Source organism: Sinohyriopsis cumingii, chromosome 5, assembly GCF_028554795.1.
Source record: "Sinohyriopsis cumingii isolate HCF-2022 chromosome 5, ASM2855479v2, whole genome shotgun sequence".
Taxonomy (NCBI): Eukaryota; Metazoa; Mollusca; class Bivalvia; order Unionida; family Unionidae; genus Sinohyriopsis; species Sinohyriopsis cumingii.
The window spans coordinates 128,573,025-128,599,655 of NC_142965.1; the positions used below are offsets into that span (position 1 = coordinate 128,573,025).

The following is a 26,631-nucleotide window of genomic DNA, read 5'->3' on the forward strand; positions in this document are numbered from 1 at the left end:
AGCTACATTACAATAGCAAGTAATCGTACAAAAAAAAATTAAAAAAAATAAATAAACAAACAATTACATTAAATCAAATATAAATTAAACAAATATAATAACAATATACAGAAGTGTATTCATCTCCTAAAAGTCGTTTGTGTTCTATTGTGTTTTTACTAATATACATTTTAGAAATATTTTACAATTATTTTCACAATTACTCTCACGTAATTCTATTTTTACGCCGAATTCACCAGATTAGTCGTGGCCTCGTGCTTTATAACCTACAGTTTAAATTTTTTTTTGATAATGTCATATAATTGCCTTCTTCTATCGCAATGAACATAATGCGAATTTTGAACTGAGCGTAAAACCAGGGTAAAAAATGCACACGTAAAAAAGTCGCAGTTAAAAGACAAAATCGCATACATGGGAAACGTAACGTATATAATCAGCGTCAGTAACATATAATTTTGACTGCTATCACTGTTACCTGTGCAACCTGATGCGGGTCCAATGTTAAGCTCCACGTTGCCATAAAAAGAAAAGATAAGACACAAAATCGTTTTGTTGTCCACAGAGCTGTAATATTTACTTTCCGTTTACTGTTTGTAACACAAAATAGATGGCATATTCACTATAAACAGTCTAGAGATATGCACTTCTTTTGATATATTTTGTTGTTGAATATATTTTTGTATTATGGGCTGATCACCTAGATTACCATTTAAAGAATCTTGTATTGTATTTTTGCATTGCATTCATACAACCTTTAATTACAGAGAATGTTAACACATTTAATCGGGTTATTTGGAATCAAATTGTACAACACCGAGATGATATACCAACAAGCACACGTTTTCCGGTATGTTCATATACGGATTTTTAATATCAGGCTTTCACAGAACTTTCATTTGATACTGACTAAAATTCAGCTTGGAAAATAGGCCATTGTAAAATGCAGCACAGAACAGATCATAGAAGAAATGTTAAAAACGAAATGCAAAAGAGACGAGATTTATCTTGTATCACGATAGAGGAAACAAACATACTAGACCGAAAAATCAAAAAGAACTACATACAGTTGTGACAAAATAGTAAATAGAGTCTCAACATATTTTTTATTTTGAAAGTAAATGTCATGGCACTTTCTTCTCTTTGGCAGCAGCTAATAGTTCATTGTAGAGGAAAGGATTCTAGACTGAAAACCTAAAGGATACATCGTCTTAAACTTGTCTAGCGACTCATTTCAATGCAAAAACAGGTTAATAAAGTCAACACAAACAATAAATTTAATAAGATAATTGTATGCGCTTCAAAATAGTAAACAGTGGACTGGGTTAAGTCTAGGACAAGACCCAGATCACGGTTTAAATGAACAGAATGAACTAATCAGTGCCGTGTTGATGACAACTTCTGGTTGTGAAATTTATTAATCCATTTCATTGACAACACGTACAAGAACTTGACTAATCAGTATATAAATGACTCTTTCTATCAGAAACGTGAAATGGATTTGACTATTGATGGAAAGGATCACGTGGTAGGTAAGGCAATTAAAGATTGGAGATTTTGGCTTAACAAACGAAACAATGTTAAAAGGTTTCACAAGGAATTTTAATGCACATTAATTTTTCTGTAAGATAGTAATGTTTGACAGATGAAGGAATTTAGAAATGAAACAAAAAGATCGTAAATTATGGATGAACAGGTTCAACATAGAACGTATATGGCACAGTCTATTTTGACAGTACCAAGTATTGTTACAAGGTTGATATAACTATTAATATCGGCAGAACAAGGCTTACATACAGACTAGAGCAGCATGGTAAAACATGTGCAATATACAGATTACAATACGAGACTGAACAATGTCGTTGTAGCGACTGTCTTTTTGTAACAGAGTGACATGGTGACGAAAATGAGTAGCATAATCAGACAGAACGACAATTTTAGTGACTCGTTTAAACTGTAGTAACATCCTACCATCAATGACAACGTAACAAGAAGCAGTATCATAAAGGCCGACAGTTTGTAACAGGAATACAAAACACTGTAGAGGAAAACAAAATGCAAAGTCATTAAAGTTACATAGAGGAGCCATATGAGGTGTCCAGTGAATCTTGAAAACCAAGGCAACCATATGAGGTATCCAGTGAATCTTGAACACTAAGGTAACCATATGAGGTATTCAGATAATTTTGAAAACCAAGGCAGCCATATTTTGTTTTATTAGTAGCCTCTGGATGTACTGTTTTTGTTCCGTCACAATAAATAACTAGATGTAGCTGTAAGATCAATACACAATTCCGAATAATTAGGTGGAAAAAAACTCAGGGAGTTAAACACCAAAATCGAAAATATCATTGTATAACGCAGGGAGTTAAACAGCACAATCGAAAATATCATTGTATAATACATACATAGAATAGCCTTAACCCAATGAAATTTCATAGAAAGCAATAGCAAAGTTAACACCAAAATTGGTTGGTTCTTCGCGTCAAAGTGTTTCATGTTTTCTGTAAATTTTCTCTCATCTAAATTCTTTGCCAACTGCTGTAGAGATTGAGCTATAAATTAAAAGATACCAACCAATCTAATCGTTATGTTCAGTTATTTAATTACCATTCTTGAACTGTGAATTACTTGATAATTAAAAATTAATTCTCATAGCAATTCAGTACAATTTCCTTGAAAAAAGTTACTGTAATAAACAAATTGTAAGTAAACAAAGGGATGAATTTTAGCTGTTTTAAATTTTCCTTGTTGTAAACAGTATTGATGTACATTCCAGTAAACTTATCATGCTCGTGATCTGTACTATTTTTCCTTCGAAAGATGTTACCAATTTTAGTTGAATTGAAATGATGTTCCTTGCCTGTTGTGTAGGTTCTGCGTTTAAGCTCTTTGTTCACTGTAAACAATTTGATATCTTACCAAACCCAGTTGCAAAATACCTGAATGCAGTCATATGAAACTTTTAATTGATTCTGATAATTTTTAAATTTGATAGCTTATCCATCTTCAGGCATAATGACAACTGGGTTACCTACACAAGGTCGTCTTGATAGGCGGGTGATACTGGTGACCACCTTAGGCCCCAGGCCCTTGAGAGGGTAGGGGGCGCCATTGTACAGATTTTGCGGTATTTGTACCGAGTTGGGACACCGAAAACTACACTCGCCCGTGCGTAGTTTCGTCAAATGCAAACTTGTGACAGCCCTGTACCTACTCTAGAACAGTTTGTTTGTCTATATTTATGTGTGTTCTTAAAACATTTCTGCTGTGTTACAAAATTCAAACATTTCTTACATGTATATTTTTCTTCTCATTTTTGTATATCTGTGATGACGCCAGTCTGGACAGATCTTTTATTCCAACGTAAAGTTATATTTGACACTTGTACATATTTAGATCACGTGATCTAATATGATCACCATATTACTGGGATTGGCGTCCTCAGTCTCCACTTGAACTTTTACAGAACCAAATCCTGTTTGAATCATTACTTACTTTGTATGACTAAATGACATTGAAAATTTCATACAAATCTTGAACGAATCTCTACTTCTTTACATTATGATTATTTTTTCCTGTTGCCTTCTTCAATGTCTTAGTTCTTTCTTAGAACCCGTATTGAACTATCTTAAGTTTTCTTCTTTATAGAATTGGCAAGAAATATATATATATATATATATATATATATATATATATATATATATATATATATATATATATATATATATTGTGTTGGATGGACTGCGTCATCAGATTTAATCTGGTTGGGTGAGTAAGGGTCTAAATTGATTTTTTTCACTGAAAGATTGGAGTATACCATTATGGTCGGTATAAGCACATGTTACACTTTTATTCTCTAAAAAGCGTAATGTTATTCTTTAACACAACCAGCTTTGCCCACAATTGTATACAGTCCAAACTTGTAAACAAATAGGCATTAACTCTGGATAAATATATTTCTGCTTTTACGTTTAAGCTCATGACATATTTATATCACCTCTCACAAAGTCTCGAAGCCTTTGGTTTTTTTTCGATTTTTTATATATAGATTAGACCAAGCGAAGAAGTGACAGGTGAATTTTCAATTTTTCTATGAGACAGTTGTCCTTTTACAACAGTCGGATCGGTACGTTATGACTATAACCTTAAAGAAGTGTTACTGTGCCTCAAAATGACCGACTCAAACCATACTAACCATGCATAAATTTGCTCACTACCGTTCTTTCACGTACACTGTCCTGTGGAGTGACACTGGCCTTTGAGCTGGTTATGAGAACACTGTGAACGGAAAATTACTGTGGATGTTACTATTTGGAACAACATACTACAAGGAAGGAGTGACTGAGAAAGCAAGTACGTATCGATGACCTATATATCCCAGGAAAGGATTATTTTTAAACAGGCAATGTCTTCGTTCCGTCTGTATATAACGTAACCCAGTACACTGAAAAAGGTCCCGTGGATTAATATGGAAACGGGCTGCTTGCTATACAAGAGAGCGGTTCCCCAGCTCACTAAAGGGGGGTGTCGGGGGTGGGGAGGCGCTATGCACTTACCGTACATCTACTTAGTGCGAGGTTTTATATATATATATATATATATATATATATATATATATATATATATATATATATATATATATATATATATATGTATATATATATGCATGATGTGCACCGTACTTATTTGGGAAGAAAGGGCAAAACGATGAACTTTAGTCGCAGTACGTGCATGAAAGATTAACGATATCAAGTTATTTTTAGCAAATGACCACATGTGACGAAGACTCTTTTTTCTGTTCTCATTTTTAAGCAAGAGAGATTTTGATAAATTTAAAGGGCGTTCGTGTTAATGTATTATTCAATATACAAGTTAAATGGCTTTATAGTTATTTTACTTATAGGTGTCTATGTCATACATAAAACGACCATGCCACATAGGCAAGTCTATTCGGAATTGCACAATATATGCCAAGTTTATTAACTTGAAACTCCAAATTAGATATGAGCGCGGGTTTTCTCGACGACACAGCAATTTATTGATTGCATATCCATCATCATAAACTTGGGTTCAAAATATGGAGCATGGTTGTGCAGGTGTTTGAAAACTACCATATTTACAAAAGTTACAACGTAGAGACGGCAAATTGTAACTTGGCGTTTTACGTAAAGAACTGAGTTGCGCATGCTCGCATTTTTTTTTCTTTCTCGAAGTATTTAACTTTAAGATTACTGAGAACAAAATACACTCAGATTGCTTGAAACAAATCTTATTGACCCTGCTTTCCTTGCGCGCGCGACCGATTTATTTTGGCGAGGCTCATTTGGGGATTTGGTCGAGACCAAGATGTTTCCTTTGCAGAAGTATTATGCTTTTTAGTTGTTGTTGTTGTAGGGTTTTAACCCATTTTTCAGCACGCGATACATGGCGGCCAGTATTAATGGTAGAGGAAGAACGCGGGAAATCCCCGGAAAGAACCACCGACCCTCGAGAAGTTACTGGCAAGCTTTCTAACATATCCACATTGGCAAAATCTGAGACTCGAACCCACGCAGACAGAGGTGAGATGGCAGTGATCCGTAACGGAGAGCGGTTTAGACCACTCGGCCACTCGGGGCTCCTTTTCAGTAAGTCTAAGCATTGCTGTATTACGAGAAAAAGTTGACTGCACCAAAGATAAGTAGATGAAACCTATTTTTTTTAAAATACAAATTTAATACAATAAAAAGCTTAAAAACTTTGTATGACCAAATTGGGGGTGGATGTAATAACACTAATATATTTGCAGAGTAGGTGCATTTAAGAAAATGCTGTTGAGTCGAAATTATTTTTTATGTCGCAAGAATAAAAAAAGAAATAAAGTAAGATACAGGCTGGAGTATTTTCAACGGTAATTCTATATTCTCCCAGACAATTATGCATGCGCTATCTCGGTGTGTCGTTGGTCATGTACTTCCCATTTACCGCACATGATATCGTCAAGAATGTGTTGTTATTGTGATAATAAAAAAACTAGCTAACCAGTCAGCCTCAGTGTAAAGTTATATTGTATAGGCTGGGTGACATGGTTCAGGACCAAGAATTTGTTGTTATTGTGATAATAATAAAAAAACTAGCTAACCAGCCAACCTCAGCGTAAAGTTGTATTGTATAGACTGGGTGACATGGTTCAGGACCAAGAATGTGTTGTCATTGTGATAAACAACTAGCTAACCAGCCAACCTCAGTGTAAAGTTATATTGTATAGGCTGGGTGAAATGGTTCAGAACCACGAATGTGTTGTTATTGTGATAATAATAAAAAACTAGCTAACCAGCCAACCTCAGCGTAAAGTTATATTGTATAGTATGGGTGACATGATTCAGGACCAATAATGTGTTGTTATTGTAATAAACAACTAGCTAACCAGCCAACCTCAGCGTAAAGTTATATTGTATAGGCTGGGTGACATGGTTCAGGACCAATAATGTGTTGATTTTGTGATAAACAACTAGCTAACCAGCCAACCTCAGCGTAAAGTTATATTGTATAGGCTGGGTGACATGGTTCAGGACCAATAATGTGTTGATTTTGTGATAAACAACTAGCTAACCAGCCAACCTCAGCGTAAAGTTATATTGTATAGTCTGGGTGACATGGTTCAGGACCAAGAATGTGTTGTTATTGTCATAAACAACTAGCTAACCAGCCAACCTCAGTGTAAAGTTATATTGTATAGGCTGGGTGACATGGTTCAGGACCAAGAATGTGTTGTTGTGATAATAATAAAAAACTAGCTAACCAGCCAACCTCAGCGTAAAGTTATATTGTATAGACTGGGTGACATGGTTCAGGACCAAGAATGTGTTGTTATTGTCATAAACATCTAGCTAACCAGTCAACCTCAGCGTAAAGTTATATTGTATGGACTGGGTGACATGGTTCAGGACCAAGAATGTGTTGTTATTGTGATAAACAACTAGCTAACCAGCCAACCTCAGCGTAAAGTTATATTGTATAAGCTGGGTGACATGGTTCAGGACCAAGAATGTGTTGTTATTGTGATAAACAACTAGCTAACCAGCCAACCTCAGTGTAAAGTTATATTGTATAGGCTGGGCGAAATGGTTCAGGACCAAGAATGTGTTGTTATTGTGATAATAATAAAAAAACTAGCTAACCAGCCAACCTCAGCGTAAAGTTATATTGTATAGTCTGGGTGACATGGTTCAGGACCAAGAATGCGTTGTTATTGTCATAAACAACTAGCTAACCAGCCAACCTCAGTGTAAAGTTATATTGTATAGGCTGGGTGACATGGTTCAGGACCAAGAATGTGTTGTTCTGATAATAATAAAAAAACTAGCTAACCAGCCAACCTCAGCGTAAAGTTATATTGTATAGTCTGGGTGACATGGTTCAGGACCAATAATGTGTTGTTATTGTCATAAACAACTAGCTAACCAGTCAACCTCAGCGTAAAGTTATATTGTATAGGCTGGGTGACATGGTTCATGACAAAGAATGTGTTGTTTTTGTGATAAACAACTAGCTTACCAGTCTACCTCAGTGTAAAGTTATATTATATAGGCTGGTTGACATGGTTCATGACAAAGAATGTGTTGTTTTTGTGATAAACAACTAGCTAACCAGCCAACCTCAGCGTAAAGTTATATTGTATAGGTTGGGTGACATGGTTCAGGACCAATAATGTGTTGTTATTGTCATAAACAACTAGCTAACCAGTCAACCTCAGCGTAAAGTTATATTGTATAGGCTGGGTGACATGGTTCAGGACCAAGAATGTGTTGTTTTTGTGATAAACAACTAGCTTACCAGTCTACCTCAGTGTAAAGTTATATTATATAGGCTGGTTGACATGGTTCATGACAAAGAATGTGTTGTTTTTGTGATAAACAACTAGCTAACCAGCCAACCTCAGCGTAAAGTTATATTGTATAGGTTGGGTGACATGGTTCAGGACCAATAATGTGTTGTTATTGTCATAAACAACTAGCTAACCAGTCAACCTCAGCGTAAAGTTATATTGTATAGGCTGGGTGACATGGTTCAGGACCAAGAATGTGTTGTTTTTGTGATAAACAACTAGCTAACCAGTCAACCTCAGCGTAAAGTTATATTATATAGGCTGGTTGACATGGTTCAGGACCAAGAATGTGTTGTTTTTGTGATAAACAAGTAGCTAACCAGCCAACCTCAGTGTAAAGTTATATTGTATAAGCTGGGTGACATGGTTCAGGCCCAAGAATGTGTTGTTATTGTGATAAACAACTAAATAACCAGCCACCCTCAGCGTAAAGTTATATTGTATAGGCTGGGTGACATGGTTCAGGACCAAGAATGTAGCTTCCTGTCTTCACCATAGTAAGCGTGAGACAAACCTTTACTGAATTAGCTTGGTTAAATCAAATCTTCTATATAGCTTAATCAAATAAATATGATAACATTCCAAAAATTATCATTTTAAATTAAAACAATTATTGAGAAATGCACAGACAAACGAAGATATTCTTGCCCTCTGGTATCTTTTTGCATGCTGTTTCCTTGTAAACACATTGTTTTTCTTCCTTTAAGAAATTAAATAAAAACATCATGTACGGTAAATTTTCATTTTTTTTTCAAATTGTGATAGCAATACTTTAGTTTCATCTCGCTGAGACATCGTAAATGGAACAGGGATAAATAATACCGCAAATCTTTTATCATCAGTATTGCATGTGCTAGTGTTTTCATTTCAAATTACTTTTCTTCATCAAAGCTTTTTTTGAAATCAAATAAGAAAACTTAAACTCTGCTTCGGAATGAAATGCAAATCTATTTTTAGTAAGAGTGATTTCGACTATGAAGGACTTCCCTCTCCCGTCTTTCTTGGGCAGAGGGGAACTCGTGCGCAAATATGGTGTACAAATGCATCTGAAAGCGATTGTCCAGAAATGACTTAATTTTTATTCATGTCAGGTGGAAATGAATCGGCAATCACCCATCGTGTCCGGATGTGTTCTAACGTCAATATATATATATATATATATATATATATATATATATATATATATATATATATAGAGAGAGAGAGAGAGAGAGAGAGAGAGAGAGAGAGAGAGAGAGGGAGAGACACCAAATAGAGTGGTAAAATACTATCCCTGGGTATAATAGGAGAATGCTTGACAATACTAATAAAACATTTAAGTACGAATAAATGACACCAGTACTACATATTAGATACTTTTAATTCGTACTCGACAGAGGTTCGAACCCAAGTCCGATTGTTACGGCACCCATCGCCTTACCTACGAATAGTAATAGGAATAAAGAGACGACATTTATAGAGACAAGGAAAAATGTAAGGTTAAAATTTTGATTTACAATCAAACACTTCACACATACAATCCAGCACTCGCGTCTTGATTACTATGAAAACACACCACATATACAATTCAACATCCGGTTTTTGATTACTATCCCCCCCCCCCCCCCGCAAACCCCACCCCCCCCATTACTAAATTGAAACGGTTGGGAATTGTGAATACACACACTTTTACAAATGAATATAACATACTAACACATAAGGGGGGGGGGAGGTATGGTTAAACGAAGGGGTATGGAAATAACACACTTCCTCTCATCTTCCCTCTCATTCTACAGTCTCTTCTTTTCAATCTTCCCCTCCGCCCACGCCACCTTTAAGTTTGGTTTTAGCAAATACAATTTTTGAACTTCTCCATAACCAGCAGGATGTGCAAGATTGTTGTAAATTCCATGATTGTAAATTCTAGCTAGAAGGGTCTCCATTATTGCGGTTTTCTGTGGTTGCTTTTCAGTAACTCACCCACTGCTACTCTTAGTTTAGTGTGATTAGACGAAGCTTGATGTGTACGACGAGCAATTTCTTTTTTTTGAGGAAATACTGATACTGTTTTATACAGGTCATCTACTCGCAAGGAGTGGAATAGAAATGGTTCAGTTATTAACACGCACACCACACGTCTTGCAGATTTTCGTCTTGAGATGACACTTCTTGTACATGCTTTTTGTAATCCTTTAAGTCTTCGTCGTCTGGAAGAATTCTTTAAAGTTTTGGAATCTTGTAGGTAGTAGTTGTGGCATCGAAATACCTCTGAGTCGTGGGTAGTAATGTCTGACCAAATGAACAGTTTCAAAGTAACCAACCCTCTTATAGCATTCAGGTACAACTGATTTAAAAGTCTATGACGTAATTGTTCTTTGCGTTTCACTTGAATTGAATCTGCTCGGGCTCTTTGTAAATGCGTTCTTGTAGCTCAGGAGTTAAACTAAAAATGTTCTTTTCTAAATGAAGTATCCACAAGGATAATAATCATACCCCACCAAAGAAAGGTAGTGATAGCACGGATTCCATCTGGCATGTGCTAGGAAAGCTGAGGCTTTGTACTCCCATTCGTGGATCGGTATAGCACAAATGAAACACCATACCTGTCTCCCCTTGCCGAACAGACAAATCCAATTATGATTAACGCTTTGGGACATGGTATTACATCGAGATCTTACTTTCAAAGCCATATTAGCCAGTGTAGGCTACAGGAAATGCACATTCGTCTTTGACTCTTGCATATCGATGTGCTAATGGTCTCCAGAATGATTTGCGAATCGATTTCGCAAGTAGAGCGGTAAGACACACGAATAATTGAGGAGAGGCAACGTTGAGCTGCATCGCTGATATCGCATGGTACGGCCTCTCTCCGGTCGCGAGGCACAGCATCGCACTCCAGTTAATTATCGAACTTGGAGGCCACGTTCCACAATCAGAACATCACCAGCTACATTATGCTAGCTGAAGTATGCTAGAAAACTTCCTTAGATGTAAATTAGCCGCAATTTCGAACTGATTTCAAGTCTGCATTTGTTTTTACGCAATAATGACTTTATTGCTTTTCACAAGAACTTGATAATTTTTAATATCAACTATAGCAGTAGTTGAGTCTGTTGAAACTGAACGGTAAGTTCATTTTATTCTTCATTTAAAGGTTGTAGGATATTAAAAGTCAAAAGTACGGGTATTTCATTGATGGTTCAATTGTCTTCGAATGTTGTTTTCTACACTTATCTTTTTATGACGATCTTGTCTTCGCAAATGTTGGCGGACATTTTGTTTGCCAAAATCTTAATCAATTTAGATTGTCATTGCAACCACCTAAAAGTTTCATTCAGAGAAAGGTTATTCCAATCGCATCGGGTATAGACGAGAATGTTACAAATGCACGATCAGAACACTTCGTGGATTTTCTACCTAAATCCACATCAGAATGTTTCCATGGCGTGAAACAGCTTAAAAAGGGGTAAATCGCTGTAAAATGGCAGATAACTCAGTCACACGCCGAAGGTTTTTAGGCGAAATAGGACCATGTCAGAAGTATTATCAAACCTTTATGGAATTATTTGCACAAATTCAGCGAAAGAATAGTAAGATTAGATTTGAAGATTACAATTAAGCTCCTCCAAAAAAAATAATATACCTCCTTCCAAATAAAACAAAACAAAACAAACACACTTGATATTGTTTTGGATAAGAACAATTATCTCTGTCGACATGTTGACTATGATGGTGCGTGCAGGAGGTTATCGGTTACGAAGGACACTGTACATGATTAGGTAATACAAATGTTGTTCAGTCATCAAAATGACTTATTACATCACCTCATCTCATTAACCAATCGTATTCCACAAAGTGCATGTAGTTAAAAATGTATGTTGTTTCTTGAACTGATTATTCCTAACAAACTACAGAGACCCAGATATATTTGAGCATTCTGCGAAGGCCGATCTGAGTCGATACAGCTTGCAGTTGTAGTCGAATTATAGTCGAGTATATATGTAATTCATTCATGAACTTAAAGTATTTACAAAGGTGGCGCATCGCATCCGTTTGACCTTACTGACTGAAACACATGTGTATACTAAAATAGGAAGCAGAAAAAGGGCATCAATAATTCAGTTTTATACCCATTTACACTATAGTCATAATCATTTACTTTTCCTTTATTAGTTTAAATACATTTTGTTTTTGCGCCGTTGATGCGAAATTTCTGGGCTCTGACGTAACATATCAAGAGAAATTTATACCTGACACTTAATTACTTTTATAAAGATACTGCTGTTTGGCATTTGAGGGTAAATAACTTTGATCGGCATTCGTGTTTCATTCGTTAAAAGTGCACGATCCTTCCGGACTTCAAACTCTGTGATGAACTGTTGTTGCTATGTCGTCTTTCAACTGCTAGCGATATTGTGTTGTCTCATAGCAGCGAACTTCAGAGATCGTTTAATCAGACCTTTTAAAAACAGCTTAGAGTCACATTTCAGAATAAAGCAATGGAGAAGTCTGAGTTCAAAGAATACCTGATGAACATGTTTTCCTCTGGCTTCACCACTCTAGCCATCGCCATCGGTAGAGAAACTGGACTCCTGGAGTTCCTGTGTAAAACTGACGAACCATTAACCGCTATGGAGATAGCAGATGGTACCAATTTAAAGGAAAGGTATTGAGAATGGAAAGACCTTACCTTGTGCGTAATGTAATCACAGACGTTAATTTTACAATTACGCATTCAGAAATTGCCTGTCGTAAATATGCGCGTGGGTACATTTTTGTTTAAAACGAATTGCGTAAAAAAAGAAGCAAGACGACAATTCTCATCGGTTTTGTTTCTGTATTTAACACGATTAAGCAACTACTAATGTTTGGAATATCACCACTAACCTAATGCACCAAATGTTGGCAATTGCGCATGCATTGTTTGAACTCATATATAGTGTTTAGGATATGTGCTCATTTGAACTGGTCATACAATATTACATATCGGGTAATAATTATGATATGAACCTAATCTACATAGCTGTAATATTAGAGCTATATTGCTAGACAGCGGTGGATTGTGTATCTAAATGTCAGAAGGTCAGTGCTATACAGCTATAGATTATTATCTAAAGTCGGTAGTAGTTGTAGGGGACAATGCAGGCCTTTAGTTAATCTGTGTTAGAAAGAGTCGATGTATCATAGAGGCCTTTGGGAATTTGACTTAGATGGCTCGCTGTGGAGTTCTATGGGAACTTAGCATCGTTGTACCACTAGCCTAAGGATAATTTATTATGAATAGGGTGTAATGTGGATGAATCCATGTTTATTACAGTTCGTATAGACATAAATCGGACTGTAACATTATGGGGCACTGTATGGATGTTGGGAATTTAGCATTAGATATGGAGCGTTGTGGCGATGTATATTAATTAAAATTATCGGGTACTATGGAGATATACTGGAATATTATTTTGGGTTTGGGACGGTAAGTTGAGATCGAAATGACGTTTGATACTTTTATTTACTTTCTCCAAGAAACTCACAAACTATCAACGGCTATTCATGGCATTAACATTTTGATTTTAGGCGAGAAAATCCCTTTACGGAAAAAGTGAATTTCTTCATATATATGTCTCTTGTTATACGAAAACAAGCGTGTAATGTGGACGCACATTTAAATCGTATGCGATTTGTGATAAATTACTTGTTCTGATAATTCCTCTATATTTCACTAAAGAGTCTGTCATGTTTACAAAGATCGTTACTTTTTTAATGGAAGATTCTCATTTTCAACAAGATTCAACTTTTCATGGAAGTTTTGCAATGACATGTAAAGACATTTTTTGTTAAGGTTGCATTCCTCATGAAGATAACAAAAAATTCTGACAGAAGTAACCTTTTTCTGATTTTTCCCCGTCAAAAATCGCTTTCGACGCACAATAATAACTTCATCATGTAAAACTGACGCTCCTTTCGAAAACATTTTTTTTCGACGATGATTGTAGTGTTGTTTTTTGTGAAAAATTTGCATCGATATACACAGAAATTGTGTTCGTAAATTGGTTACTATGTAATTTCTATATAACAATAATTCTTCGTGACGTTTTAACTTTAAAGATATTTTTTTTATTAACGAATCTCAACTTTTATTCATGCTGTAAGTAATACCTCTATGTAAATGTGTGGTTTCTTTCTGAGAGAAAGGTGAATCTTTAAAACTAGTTTCTTGATAAAAATAATATATTCGGATATATTCGGTCAGGGTACTCACTATTATTTTCACGGTCTTAGCTGCACAATAAGCTGTGAAGAAAACAGTTTTTTTTTTCTTCACAGAAAAGTAGATTTTGGTGAGAAAAGCACAAAAGGTGACTTTTTCGTGAAAGCTTTTCTTGGAAAACCAGTACGATTTGAGTTAATTCGCTATTTATGCCGAAGGAACGAATTGCGTGAACATCAGTTAGACTTTTTCAGTATGGTTATTTCAGCAAAATAATGTACTCATAAGAAACACAACTGTTGGTGTCAAACACAAATGTCCAAAACCCACAGCTTTAAATGGTAAATATAAACATCATCATACAGTTAAATGGTTTACACAGTCCGAATCACTGATACAATAAAATGCACGATCTTCAGCTTGATTTTTGGAAGGGGTTGGTTTCGGTTCAAGGGGTAGTTATTTTGACCAAAGAGCATGCAATAAAGAAATGATAATCTTTTGACTTTTGCTTCTCCTTTTGTTGCTTATAAAATACATTGATCCTATTCCTTTTAGCTTCTGTTCCTGATTGAATACGTTGATAGAGAGGCTTCTGTACAGTTCGTCGCTTCATTAGTTTGCAATAATTTATAAAGTGGAGGAAAATAAATCGACGCAGAAGGTGAAGCTATAACACATACGCACACGAGATTATTTCTTTACAATTTTTCTCTAATTTGCTTCTCCTCGATGAATGCATTTTCTAAACATTTGAGCAATATTAGCAGATATGTTTAATTGTACTGCATTAAAGACCTCATGTTTGAGTGTGTGTGTGTGTGTGTGTGTGTGTGTGCGTGAGAGTGAGAGAGAGAGAGAGAGAGAGAGATTTATTTATTTGGATTTTTAACGTATCTTTAACCATTTTTCAGTCACATCGCTACGATGTCTGCAGGCTGACAGTTTAAAACGATGTCTAGCACTAGGCCATCATCCCGCAGACATGTAATACGATATCCCTCCCAGTCACATTATTCTGACACCAGGCCGACCATTACTAACATTCACCTCTTAATGCTGACCGCCCAGCGAGGTAGCTGCTAGTACCATTTTTATAAGTGTCTGGTATGACTCAACCGGAGTTCGAACCCGCAACCTCCCCCATCAGAGGCAGATTCTCTAGCCACTAGGCCATCGGAGCGGTGACCTCATGTTTGATTAAACAAAGCTATATAGAGAGACTAAATATGATGCAAACCCACGCAGTCTGTCTGCACTAAAGCATCTATTCAGCTGCAAGTAGCTGTTTACTGGAAAGCTATTTTTTCGTCAATACGATTCCATTAATACAGTGGACCATAAAAGTGTATTCATTATTCTACCAACATATGCGTACACGCAGACACATACTTCAGAAGAAACGTTATTCCCCTCTCCTTCCCCTCCCCTCCCCTTCCTGCCCCTACCCCCACCTCCTTCCGTGAATGTTCATCATGGGACATATATCAGAGAGGATAGCTATGGTTAATGCAGATCTGCAATATTTGCGGTGGTTTTGCGACACTTTTGTCTCACAATTAATTTGTGGTTGTTTTGCGCACTTTTGTCTCACAATTAATTTGTGGTTGTTTTGCGACACTTTTGTCTCACAATTAATTTGTAATGGTTTTGCGACTGTTTTGCCTCACAATTAATTTGTGGTGGTGTTGCGACACCTTTGTCTCACAATTAGGAACAATAATGAATTAAGCCAACAAGTTTTGTATACTTAAAAATATTTGTTTTTTCCCCTAAATTACAAATTGAAAGAAGCAAAAATAACTTACAGCATCGTGAACAAATTCATAAAATCCCAAAGGTTCTATTAATGCCAATATTTTCCAGTAATCCAAATGAGTTCCAAAAGTATTCCAAATGATAGTCAGTAATATAATAAACTGTCCACAGTATAGAAGAAATCAATATGATATAATCCTAAATTGTCTTTTAATGAATTCGCATTAATCCCGTATAGCTATTATATATCTAATAAAGCCATTAAATGAATATTATTGCTTTGCAATTAAAACGAATGATGAAACTAATTAAATGACTCAGTGTTCTAAATAGAACTTTCCAAGACTGATAGTACTATAAAGAATGTCTTATTCTAAACATTATTTATTTTATATAGAATACTAATATGCAATAGCGAGAATGCAATACGAGCCTTTGAATGAAGCATCAATGTATTTAGAAATAATCTTAAAAGTAAGCAAGGGTCACGTGGTTAACATTAGCTAATCAGTAAATTAGGTTTGAATGCCCTTTTACTAGAACCAACATTCTTCTCATATCACATGATGTTTACTTGAACTATAGAACATCTCAACTTTGGAACATTTTATCAATGAAAGAGTTTACGTATTGTACACAACTCATCTTTAATGTACATACTACGGTCATTGATAGTAGCACAGAAAACGCCATTAACTAAATGACCCTTGCAAAAATATTGTTATGAAAATAATACACATAATATAGATATACATAACAGTGATTTTAAATTTAAATTTGAAATGATTTTAATGTTTTCTTTATTTTCACCACTCAACTAAAAAGTCTTATTCGTTCTCACTAGATATGTAAGAGAATGGTTGGGCTGTATGGTAGCTGCTAATGTTGTTATCTTGGATGTACAGTCAGCTAAATATTACGTGCCAGCCAACCACAAGGATGGTCTCTTGAATCACACAGCATTCTCATCCGGTCTGATTCACTGGGCGCGAAGATTTGACATGACGAAAGAGGTTTTTGCAGCAGGTGGACCGCAAGGTAAGAGATTTCATTGCCAGAATAGGCTAGATACAATGAAACCCGACATTTAAGTAAAATGTTCACATTTATAAAGGCTAGTAAAATTAATTCCGAATTGCTGTCTTTGCACAAACTAGACATTTTTCTATGGATGCAACGGACCATTATGTAGATGGCAAGCTGGGTTGTGAAATTAAAACCGACATTTATCTTTCGTACGTATCACATTTCCTAAATCCTTGAAGGTGAATGGTCAGTTAGAAAAAGTTGTACTTATATATGTTATATACGAGGTCCATAATTCTATTTGAAATGACCTTGTTTCACAACAAATAATAGCATGACAGCTTCTTTGTTTGGAAAGACTATTTAGAGAATGTGATCAGTATGTCACGCCACATTCTTATATTTTGGAAACTTGATAATAAGAAAATAAATTCAGTAATAATTGATTACCCACGGTGTAATCTGCATATGTATGTCTATAATGCATCGACCGAAAGGTCTCCCGCACTGTTTTGTCTACACGACCTTGCACTCTGCAAGAGACAGACTAGTGTCCATATCAATAAAGACTTTAGTTTTGCGAGAATATAGCGGCTGCCTTTCAGTATAATCATGCATATTCGTAATTAAACGACACATTTAATTTCTTCCCTGGCTATTTGATACCCATTCTTGATGGGATTCGCCATTTTATTTCTACGCAAACACTATATTCAGAATAGGAGTTCATGGGCATTTTTTAGTTTTCGGTTGAAATGAAGAAGATAGCAAACGTTCAAAGCTCAAACACCATGGTGTGACTGCAATATATCATCTTTTTCAAAGAAAATAATTTTTTTTTCCACAACGCGTTGCAAGTACATTTTTAAAGTTTTCAATTAACTTTTAGGTGCTAAATGTAGAAAGTTCAAACACAATGGTTCGAGTGGTATATATGATTGTGTAGATACAGGAACTGTTTATGTTTACATAACGAGTTGCATTGCAGCAAGTTGTTGAGGGCGTGGACAAAGGAGCTGATGAATATTCACGAACAAGACGGACAGAGTGTGATATCTTTCTAGGCATGCGGCTACGATTTGTGAAAGTCACACTTTGCATGGTGTTTATATAACATTTCTTCAATTTTGATTCAATTTGTTTCGTTTTTATAATTGCAAAATAATTGAAAACTCTGCCTTATGTCAGTTTGGCCTGGATAAAACCGCATATAGAGTAATACTGAGCATGCATTTAAAAAAAAATATTTGAAAGCGTGTGCTTGTTTATAATGAATTTGTGATAAAAAGGTTCAGTCTTTATTCTAAATCTAAGCATAAGCCAGAAATGGGTCCTATGATAGTATAAAGCAATACTGGTTTTAAGCGTTGTAAGATATATTAAATACATGTATGAATAAATATCTAACATGCATTATGTTAGCCATGATTTATATTTACAGTATGGTAGAACCCACGAATGTGGGAAGCGAAACACTTTTCATCCTTCACCACCGCCGCTGCTGTAGTCCTCGTTAACAACAGCTTCTTAAGGTTTTGGTTTTCAAAATCATTATAAATCATGGAATATTCATTTTACAACAAGCTATCGATCATCCTTTGACCTAGGGGTCAAGGTCACCATCATAGAAAGTTACCATTAAGATTATTGCTAAAGTTTAATTTTTTTATTTGATCATATTCTTGAACTCCTTTATGGACTTTCTTCATTTCAGTGACGAATTATTTTGAAGCTAAGCCAATTCACTTTGCAACATGATAGCTTGCTCCTATGACCTTGTAGTTAAGGTCACAGTCAAAATAAAATTTGCGTTAAGGATTTGGTTAAGTATTTTCATTTCTTTACATCCTTTGGATCTTGGAGTCTCTTCGGTCGTGGGATTGACCTTCAGACCCTGGTCATTTTGTATCTATTTTTCAATCTTTCCTATAATCAAAATTTAAAATATATTTCTCTCGTAATGCACAAGAACTGATGAGCTTTTCATCGTTCTTTCGTTTGAGTCGTAAAAATAGTAAGATCAAACAACATATTCGGTTATATAGTCTGTTTCATGGTAGATAACATATCATATATTTATGTTGTTCTTTATAAAATGAAAGCAGTTAGAAACATGTATAAATCAGTTCAGTTTGAATGTCTCTTTTGTACAAATATTAGTCCAAACATTTTGATTGTGTTCATAAATTAGCACTTTTCATAAATCATCACACAGGTCTAACCTGGTAGATTAATTAGAGCAGTCGTAAACTGTAACAATATTGCTAACGTGCGAACAGTAAGCAATAGCAGCGGCTGACCATAAGCCAAAACCCGGTTTCTCCAATGAGTTGTGTGTTCATGGAGTTTGAATTGTCTGTCGACGATTGCTATTTTCAACTTATTGTCAAAAACCAATAAACCAGTTTCATTCAAACTTGGCATACAACATCCGGGAAGGAGTACGTTTGACATTTGTTCAAATATAATCAATCTGCCGTAAAATATGTAGTAAACAGATTCTTTAAACCATTCCAACTCTACATTCGCTTAACAGATTTTGACCCGATTTTACAGAAAGGATTTGACATAAAGGCCTTTGACACAAAGGCCTTTGACATTTGTACAAGTAATACTGATTCATACTCAGATCAATGTCATACAATAAAGAACAAGGATGGAACATGAATTTACCAAATTTGACAGAACACGTCATGCCATTGAGGACTTTCAAAAGTATGAAAATGATGATGTGCCCTCAAGTATTGATGAAAGTGCCCAAAGTCGAGAATCCTCAAAAATTGCTTTGTTGATAACACTTGTAATCAACACCATTAGAATAACTTTATGCAGAAAACATTCCCCTTTGTGAGATGTCTTGGCGACATCTCTTTCATTTTGTCGACTTCATACAGGAGAGCAGTCTCAGGCATACTCAGCTGTCTTGTTTTTGTATGAAAACACTGATTTCACGCATCCCGATAATCATGTTTCCCACGAATTTATGCATTCTATTACCAGGGTAATTAACATGATTTTCGATTGGTTGTGTATGTTGTTGTTTTTGCATCCTAGGGTTTCCATTTGCAACAGACCCACGCCTGTTCGATTGGATGGATTCGTTGCGAGAGCAGAATAAGGACCGTGTCATTGCAACTGAGGTTCTCCCGGTTCTCGAGGATCTGGGGATGAAGCAAAAACTGGGTATGTTTTTTGGTTACATTTATACACGTGGATGGCGGTTGTTTCCTTTGTTGAATGCATAAATGAGATTTATTTCTGTCCTATCAAATGTGCCCGATCACCGAGACTAGACTTTTCTAATGTTTGTTTGTTGTTGTTGTACTGTTTTTGTCGTTTTATTCATAGGTATCAAACTTTTGTTGTGATCTTTTAAAATCCTGCTAATACAAATTAATTGTTAATCGTGATGCATCCTTCCAGAATATATTAAAATATCAATCGGAAGCTGACATATTGTGGCTCTCCGGACATAATTTCTGTCCTTGTAATTTGCTTAGTGACACAAGTGCAGGCTATCAATAACTTGTCCCTCTGATGGAAATATTTCATCCTGACTCAAGTCACATTTAGGCATCTCATTATTTTGATCGATGTTTCATATATTGTACCGTCGTGTCATATGAAACGTTTCGATATAATTTTTGTTGGAAAGATCATGTCACCTTTACCAAACAAATGTGTAAGAGAAACATATTCATTTTCTTGTGGATTGTACTGTGGAATGTGGAATGTACTGTGGAATGTGGAACGTACTGTGAAATGTACTCTTTCTTTTTGTCGTTTTATAGTACAATTGAAAGGAATTCTGTATCTGTTTCTGAATACACCATACTTTCTACTCAAGTATATGACACACATGCTTATTATTTATTTCATGAATTTAGAGCCGAAGGTTATTGTTTTAATCGTTAAATATCCCATGGGATTGTACTTTGACTCAACATTACTGAGTGACAATCACTACCTACAAGTGTATATTATTTTGTATTGTATAAACAAATTTCATAGTTTATAAACATTATGTGATATTGTATAACCATTATGTCATATTGTCGCTTATTATACAAATTTTCATTTGACTGATTCGTATTTAAATCAGCAAATGGAATCTGGAAAATGACAATTATATCATTTCAGAGTCTGGCATGAAAGTTGTGGATATTGGCTGTGGCTCAGCCAACATATCATGTGCTATTGCCAAACTTTTTCCGAATTCCACCTTTATTGGCCTCGAATATGCAGAATCCGGGGTAGAGAGAGCAAGAGAGAACGTCCGCCGTGAAGGGGTCACTAACATGACCATCGAACAAGGAGACGCTCTGGATCTCCCTGATTCCTGGACAGGGCAGTTTGATTGGGTGTTTGTTTATGATGTCATACACGATCTTCCAGACCCGAGGAAAGCCATTTCAGAAATAAGACGAATCCTGAAAGATGGTGGCATATGTTGGGTCTTTGAAGTTAATGCACACAGCACACACGTGGACAATGTGGGGAACAAAGTTGCCGCCATGCTATATGCGGCGAGCATGTTTGTTTGCCTGCCGGCGAGCATGTGCTACCCACCTTATATTGGATATGGTACTTGCTGGGGTATCGAAGAATGCGAACAGGCCCTGGTAGAATCAGGTTTAAAAGTTATAATGAAGAAAACAGTCAGTGATGGGTCCGGATATTTGTTTATCTGCGTTAAATAGGTTGCGTTAAGTAGACCGTCTCCCAAATTTTCACAGACTTTTTAATTTGAAAAGTGGTTTGGCAGCAGGAAAAGCCCAATTTTGTTTCTCATGAAGACGCGTATACATGGAAACATTGATATACGTACTACGTACAGTGCTTACCTTATGACTAATCAGAACGGATCAAGCTTATCCTTACCAGAAAAGTGGAAGCGTCAGTTGATTTGTGCAGAACCCGATGTTGAGAACATTTGCTTGATTGATCATCTTAATTACGTTTACACGCCCTCGGCTTTTAGTCATTGAAAATAAAATAAAATCCACAAATATCAATGTTTCATGCTTCCATGCGTTTATGACTGTAATGTTTAAGACTCTGATGGACTAGTTACACCATTTTGTGTAATAACGACTCTTCCTCGAATACAAACACAATGCCATGATATTGTGAGCACATTGTGTCTATATATCAGCCAACTATTTTGATCGCATTAACTTAACGTGCATATACTTGCAAATATGATTCACTTAGCTCAGTTGCATGAATTATGTATTGTCACGTACCAAATAACTATATTTCATGTTTACGGTCAATTAAAGTTTATTTGAAACAAGGCAAACTGACACAACGGTAAAGCAGGGTATCCTAGTTATGTCATGTAACTAATTGCATGATTGCAGAATTATTGAAATGATGACGGTTTTGACATTCCATTATGATTAGCTGAGCTGGTCAACTGGTCTTTCACCCGTTGTCCAGTTAAAATAAGATATCAACTGTCGCAGTTGAAGATCTGACAGCTTCCGCTTTGGGATCACGTTCTTGTCACCTATATTATTTATCATAATGCCTAATTTTATCTGCCAATTAGATGAAGTCTTATATATGCGCGTTTGGGAGACTGAGCATTATAGCTGAACAGCGTCAGTGCGTACCGAACGATCTGATTCACTTTCAGATTTATGAAAGCTGCTTTTCCATTGGTTAATTAAATGGTCACCAGAACATGACCCATAAGCGGTCGCTGTCAAATCTTCGAGTACGGCAGTGTTGGTGTTCTTGTTATTATTATTATTATTATTATTAAACTCAAAGAGTTTAAAATCTTTAAAACCACTCGGCATAATTTGGCCTAATTTGACAAATTATCTTGGCATGAAAGCGCTTTTAGGTATTTTACAAAGTACGACAATCTGCTACTGTCGTTAAAAGAAGAATACAAAAATTAATAACTTTTCTAAAAAGCTGCATATAAGAACTTGATAAAATTAGACATAATGTGTGCTAGCTTAAGAATCTTTCATATTTATAAAATCATGTCGGTCCACAATCAACTAATGTGGCCATTACTAAACAGATGAAATCATTTGCACAACTTGATGTTATTCATCCAGACACAGAGGTTTGTAAGTGTTTTGACAAAAGATATTGATGTGCAAATATCAAATACGGATGAAGATATAAAAATTGGAGAATTCCTAAAACAGTATTTTTTCTTCATCTTGTATGCAACCAACAGTACTGGATGAAATTTCTGCAGAATGCTTCATGTTGTTCCAGATTTTGGTGCCAAATATAACTGCGTTTGGCTATAAGGGAAATGTAAGACAGGTGATCGATCTTAGACCCACTTTGTCCCTTGTTTGAAATTGCAATGTTGTATTGCAACAATGCCTGTCATGTCACACACACGCACGCACGCTCTCTCTCTCTCTCTCTCTCTCTCTCTCACACACACACACACATACTCGACCTAGGCAAAATTTGTCTTTCAAAGAATAATTTAGTAATTTAGTATAGTCCAAAAGTAAAACAAGATTCCCAACCATTTCTGTCATTATCAATTTGCGAGCTGTTTCATCAGTATGAGTGAGAGTGTAAATATGTTGTTTTGAAACTAAGTTTATTAGAAAGGATGCGTATTAGAAAGGATGCGTAAACTGTTTTTCTACATTTTTAGTTTATATATATATATATATATATATATATATATATATATATATATATATATATATATATATATATATATATATATATTCCCGTTGCAACTGTTTGGCGACATGTTTATCTATATATCTCTTCAGACTGTGGTACAGAACTATGATAAATCTTAGAATGCGTTATTCATCGTCATCGTCTTTTTATACTTAATCGTTCTTGAAACTGATGTGAAATACCATAAATCCCCACGTATTAACATTAGGGACCTAGATTTGGGCAACTTCAAGGGTTAACCTATGTGGTCATTTACGCAAGTGCAAAGCTTGCTTATTGTCAACTTCATGACCAGGCCGGTGTGTTATAAAAACGTGATGGCAAGGCTGCAATTAGACCCCAAGGCCTATCCTGCAGCCACTGACTTGAATGAGAAGCAGGTGTAGTGAGAACCTGTCGTATCCCAAAACCAGTCTAAACAAGGGGAATGGTATCCTGTTTTTAACTTCATACTGACAAAATATCATTTTTGGTTCAGGAATGAGAAGAAAACAAACATCGTTCATTATGCATCGTTGTTAGAAAATTATCACTCTCGGGATAAGAAGTTTTTTACTCTCGGGTGGAATTTCCCAATTATATACTGACACATACGAATGCTTGTATTGTTCCTGACCTATCTTGATATATCCTGTGTTGAAAAATGAAGTTATCAGTATCAAACGTTCTATTTATTTGGAAGCACAGTTTCTCATTGAATTATAATTTGCATCAAAATCTACTTTTAAATGTTACTGGGTATAGAAATCCACAGCATTATTAATTCGACCCCGTCTTGGAGCATTTTTACGAGCAACAAGCTAAAGGTGCACGGCCTTTAGTAGAAGGAGCGAAATTATTTCTTCCCCTTTCTCTCCATATTAATGCCATTGAAATAAAAACTATGTCATAAACATAATTTCAAATGGGTAATGGTTTAATTTACATTTTTCAAACGCGTTGGATAATGTCCCGATTTTGCAAACCTTGACAGCCTCTTTGTCGGATAGCTTCTAAAAGCGGTGCCACTATATTCAGACCACCCCGCTGATGTCACGACTTTCTTTTAGCCCGCTAAAGTTCTTAATTAGAAATTGTTCCTGTGTATAATACCATTCGGTGACATATTTACTACTTCCGAGCGTCGTATGTAAAAATATGTCTGGGCTGCACATACACATGATCTATTATGCTACGTCGTCCATTGCTAGGTCATGTTCATGAATGTAAATCTTATTATCTTGGTGCGAAAGTAAATGGGTGACAAAAATGGTATTCATTTCTTTCGTTCTAACCAATGTTCGCGCCATTGAACATTTTTTCCATGATGTGCCCTAAGGGTACAGTAATATTCACAATACTAACATGTTACAGGAAGGACAAAAATGCAAATTATATGCTATCATCTAAAGTTAGGATATAATATATATATATATATATATATATATATATATATATATATATATATATATATATATATATATATATATATATATATATATATATGGTCCTTGATGATAATGGGGCCGAGCTAACCTACACTATGGACGCCATTGTCGCCATCGTGAATATTTTCTTGTAGCTACTTCGTCTGAACAGATTGTCTTCTTCTTTCTCCTCCTCCTCCTCCTCATCATCATCATCAATCCCTTAACCTATGAGGTCATTGGCTCAACACAGTTGACTTTACAACCAATTCTCTCCATCTTTGCCTATTCTCTTCCTCCATTTGGGAATCTACAAATCCCAGGACTGTTCATTCCTTAATGTTTGTCTTCCCACCTCTTTTTCTGACTGCCTCTTCTTCTTCACCTTCGCATTGTGCCTTCGAAGATTGGTTTTGCTAGTCCATATGATCTTGAGACATGACCGTACCACTTCGGTTTACGCTTTTTTTTTACAGTGGTCAAGAGGTCTTTTTAGGATCCGATGGCTCGTTTGATCCTGTTGTAGACTTCTTTGTTGGTTACATGGTCAATGTATGAAATGATCAAGATTCCTTCTTTGTTGATCTCATGTGAGCGTCCATGTTTCACAAGCACATAGAAACAGGGATATGACAATGCAGCACATCGGCTTATTTTGGAAACACAAGTAATATCGGTATCTTTCCATACTGGTCTCAACCTTGTTATTGCTACCAATGTCTGGGCAATCCTGTAAAGTAGTTCAGGAATGGAGCTCTCATCTGTGATAATTGTTCCCAAGTACTTGAAGCTTGTGACTCTTTCCAGCTTCTGTCCACTGACCTTTACTTCTTCATTGGTGCCGTTGTTATTATTGTCATCAGTTTGGTTTTTTGGGTGCTAATCTCCATACCGTATGTTGTGGAGGTTGGGTCGAGGCGCTCAACCAAGTCTGCCGGTTCTTTTTCATCTCCTGCTAAACCATCAGTATCATCTGCGAAGCGAAGGTTGGTGATTGTTCTTCCTCCGGTGCTGATAGTGTGCTTCTGGTCATGCGAGGCATCCTCCATGATCCTTTACAGGAAAATGTTGAAGAGCGTGGTTGACAGTATACATCCCTCTTTGACTCCAACTGTTGTTCGAAACCTATCTCCTCTGCTACCATTGATGAAGACAGCACTGGTGGCTTTGTCATAGAGGTGCTCAACAACCTGCACCAGGTTTGAGTTAATTACTTGCTCATAGTTGCCCATAAGGCCCCATGCCATACCCTACGAAAAGCCTCGATTGTCTTATATGCACTAAACAAATTATTATGACATCTAGCTGGTCCATAATACAGATGGTGGTAATTAAAAGTGGCCTTTCCGACAATAATTTTCCTACTCTCGCTAACGGGATGGTCAATAGACATAAGGATTTCAATGAAACGCTTCGTACTATATGAAGTTAGTCCGAAATAAAAATGACGTGACCTTCCAACATCTGAAACATCTCATTACAGCTACTTCTCCTAATTGGATGACCGTACCAATATTGAGAAAACTCAAACAAAACATTTCTTTCTTGTAGTGCATCACAGCGCATATATATATATATATATATATATATATATATATATATATATATATATATATATATATATATATATAAACCTGCTCTGGTTGCCCAGCAGTTTGAGGGTAAAATAGTTTAGAGAAAATACTAAAAGTGTAATTGAATATATCATAGAC

The 26,631-nt window shown here is 35.8% G+C and overlaps 1 protein-coding gene across 3 annotated transcripts; it reads left to right on the forward strand.

Moving 5' to 3' along the window:
• Positions 1-4,130: 4,130 nt before the first annotated feature.
• Positions 4,131-21,850, forward strand: LOC149800210 (uncharacterized). Of its 3 annotated transcripts, none has more exons than XM_089959782.1 (5): positions 4,132-4,353; positions 12,337-12,512; positions 16,654-16,847; positions 19,890-20,018; positions 20,976-21,850. In XM_089959782.1, the coding sequence occupies exons 2-5, from the start codon at positions 12,346-12,348 to the stop codon at positions 21,533-21,535; spliced, it is 1,050 nt and encodes a 349-aa protein (XP_089815908.1). In that variant the 5' UTR covers positions 4,132-4,353; positions 12,337-12,345; the 3' UTR covers positions 21,536-21,850. The 3 variants fall into 3 exon arrangements, with proteins under 3 accessions (XP_089815910.1, XP_089815908.1, XP_089815909.1); XM_089959783.1 differs by lacking the exon at positions 4,132-4,353 and adding an exon at positions 5,531-5,627; XM_089959784.1 differs by lacking the exon at positions 12,337-12,512 and having other exon boundaries at positions 4,131-4,353.
• The last annotated feature ends 4,781 nt before the right edge of the window (positions 21,851-26,631 follow it).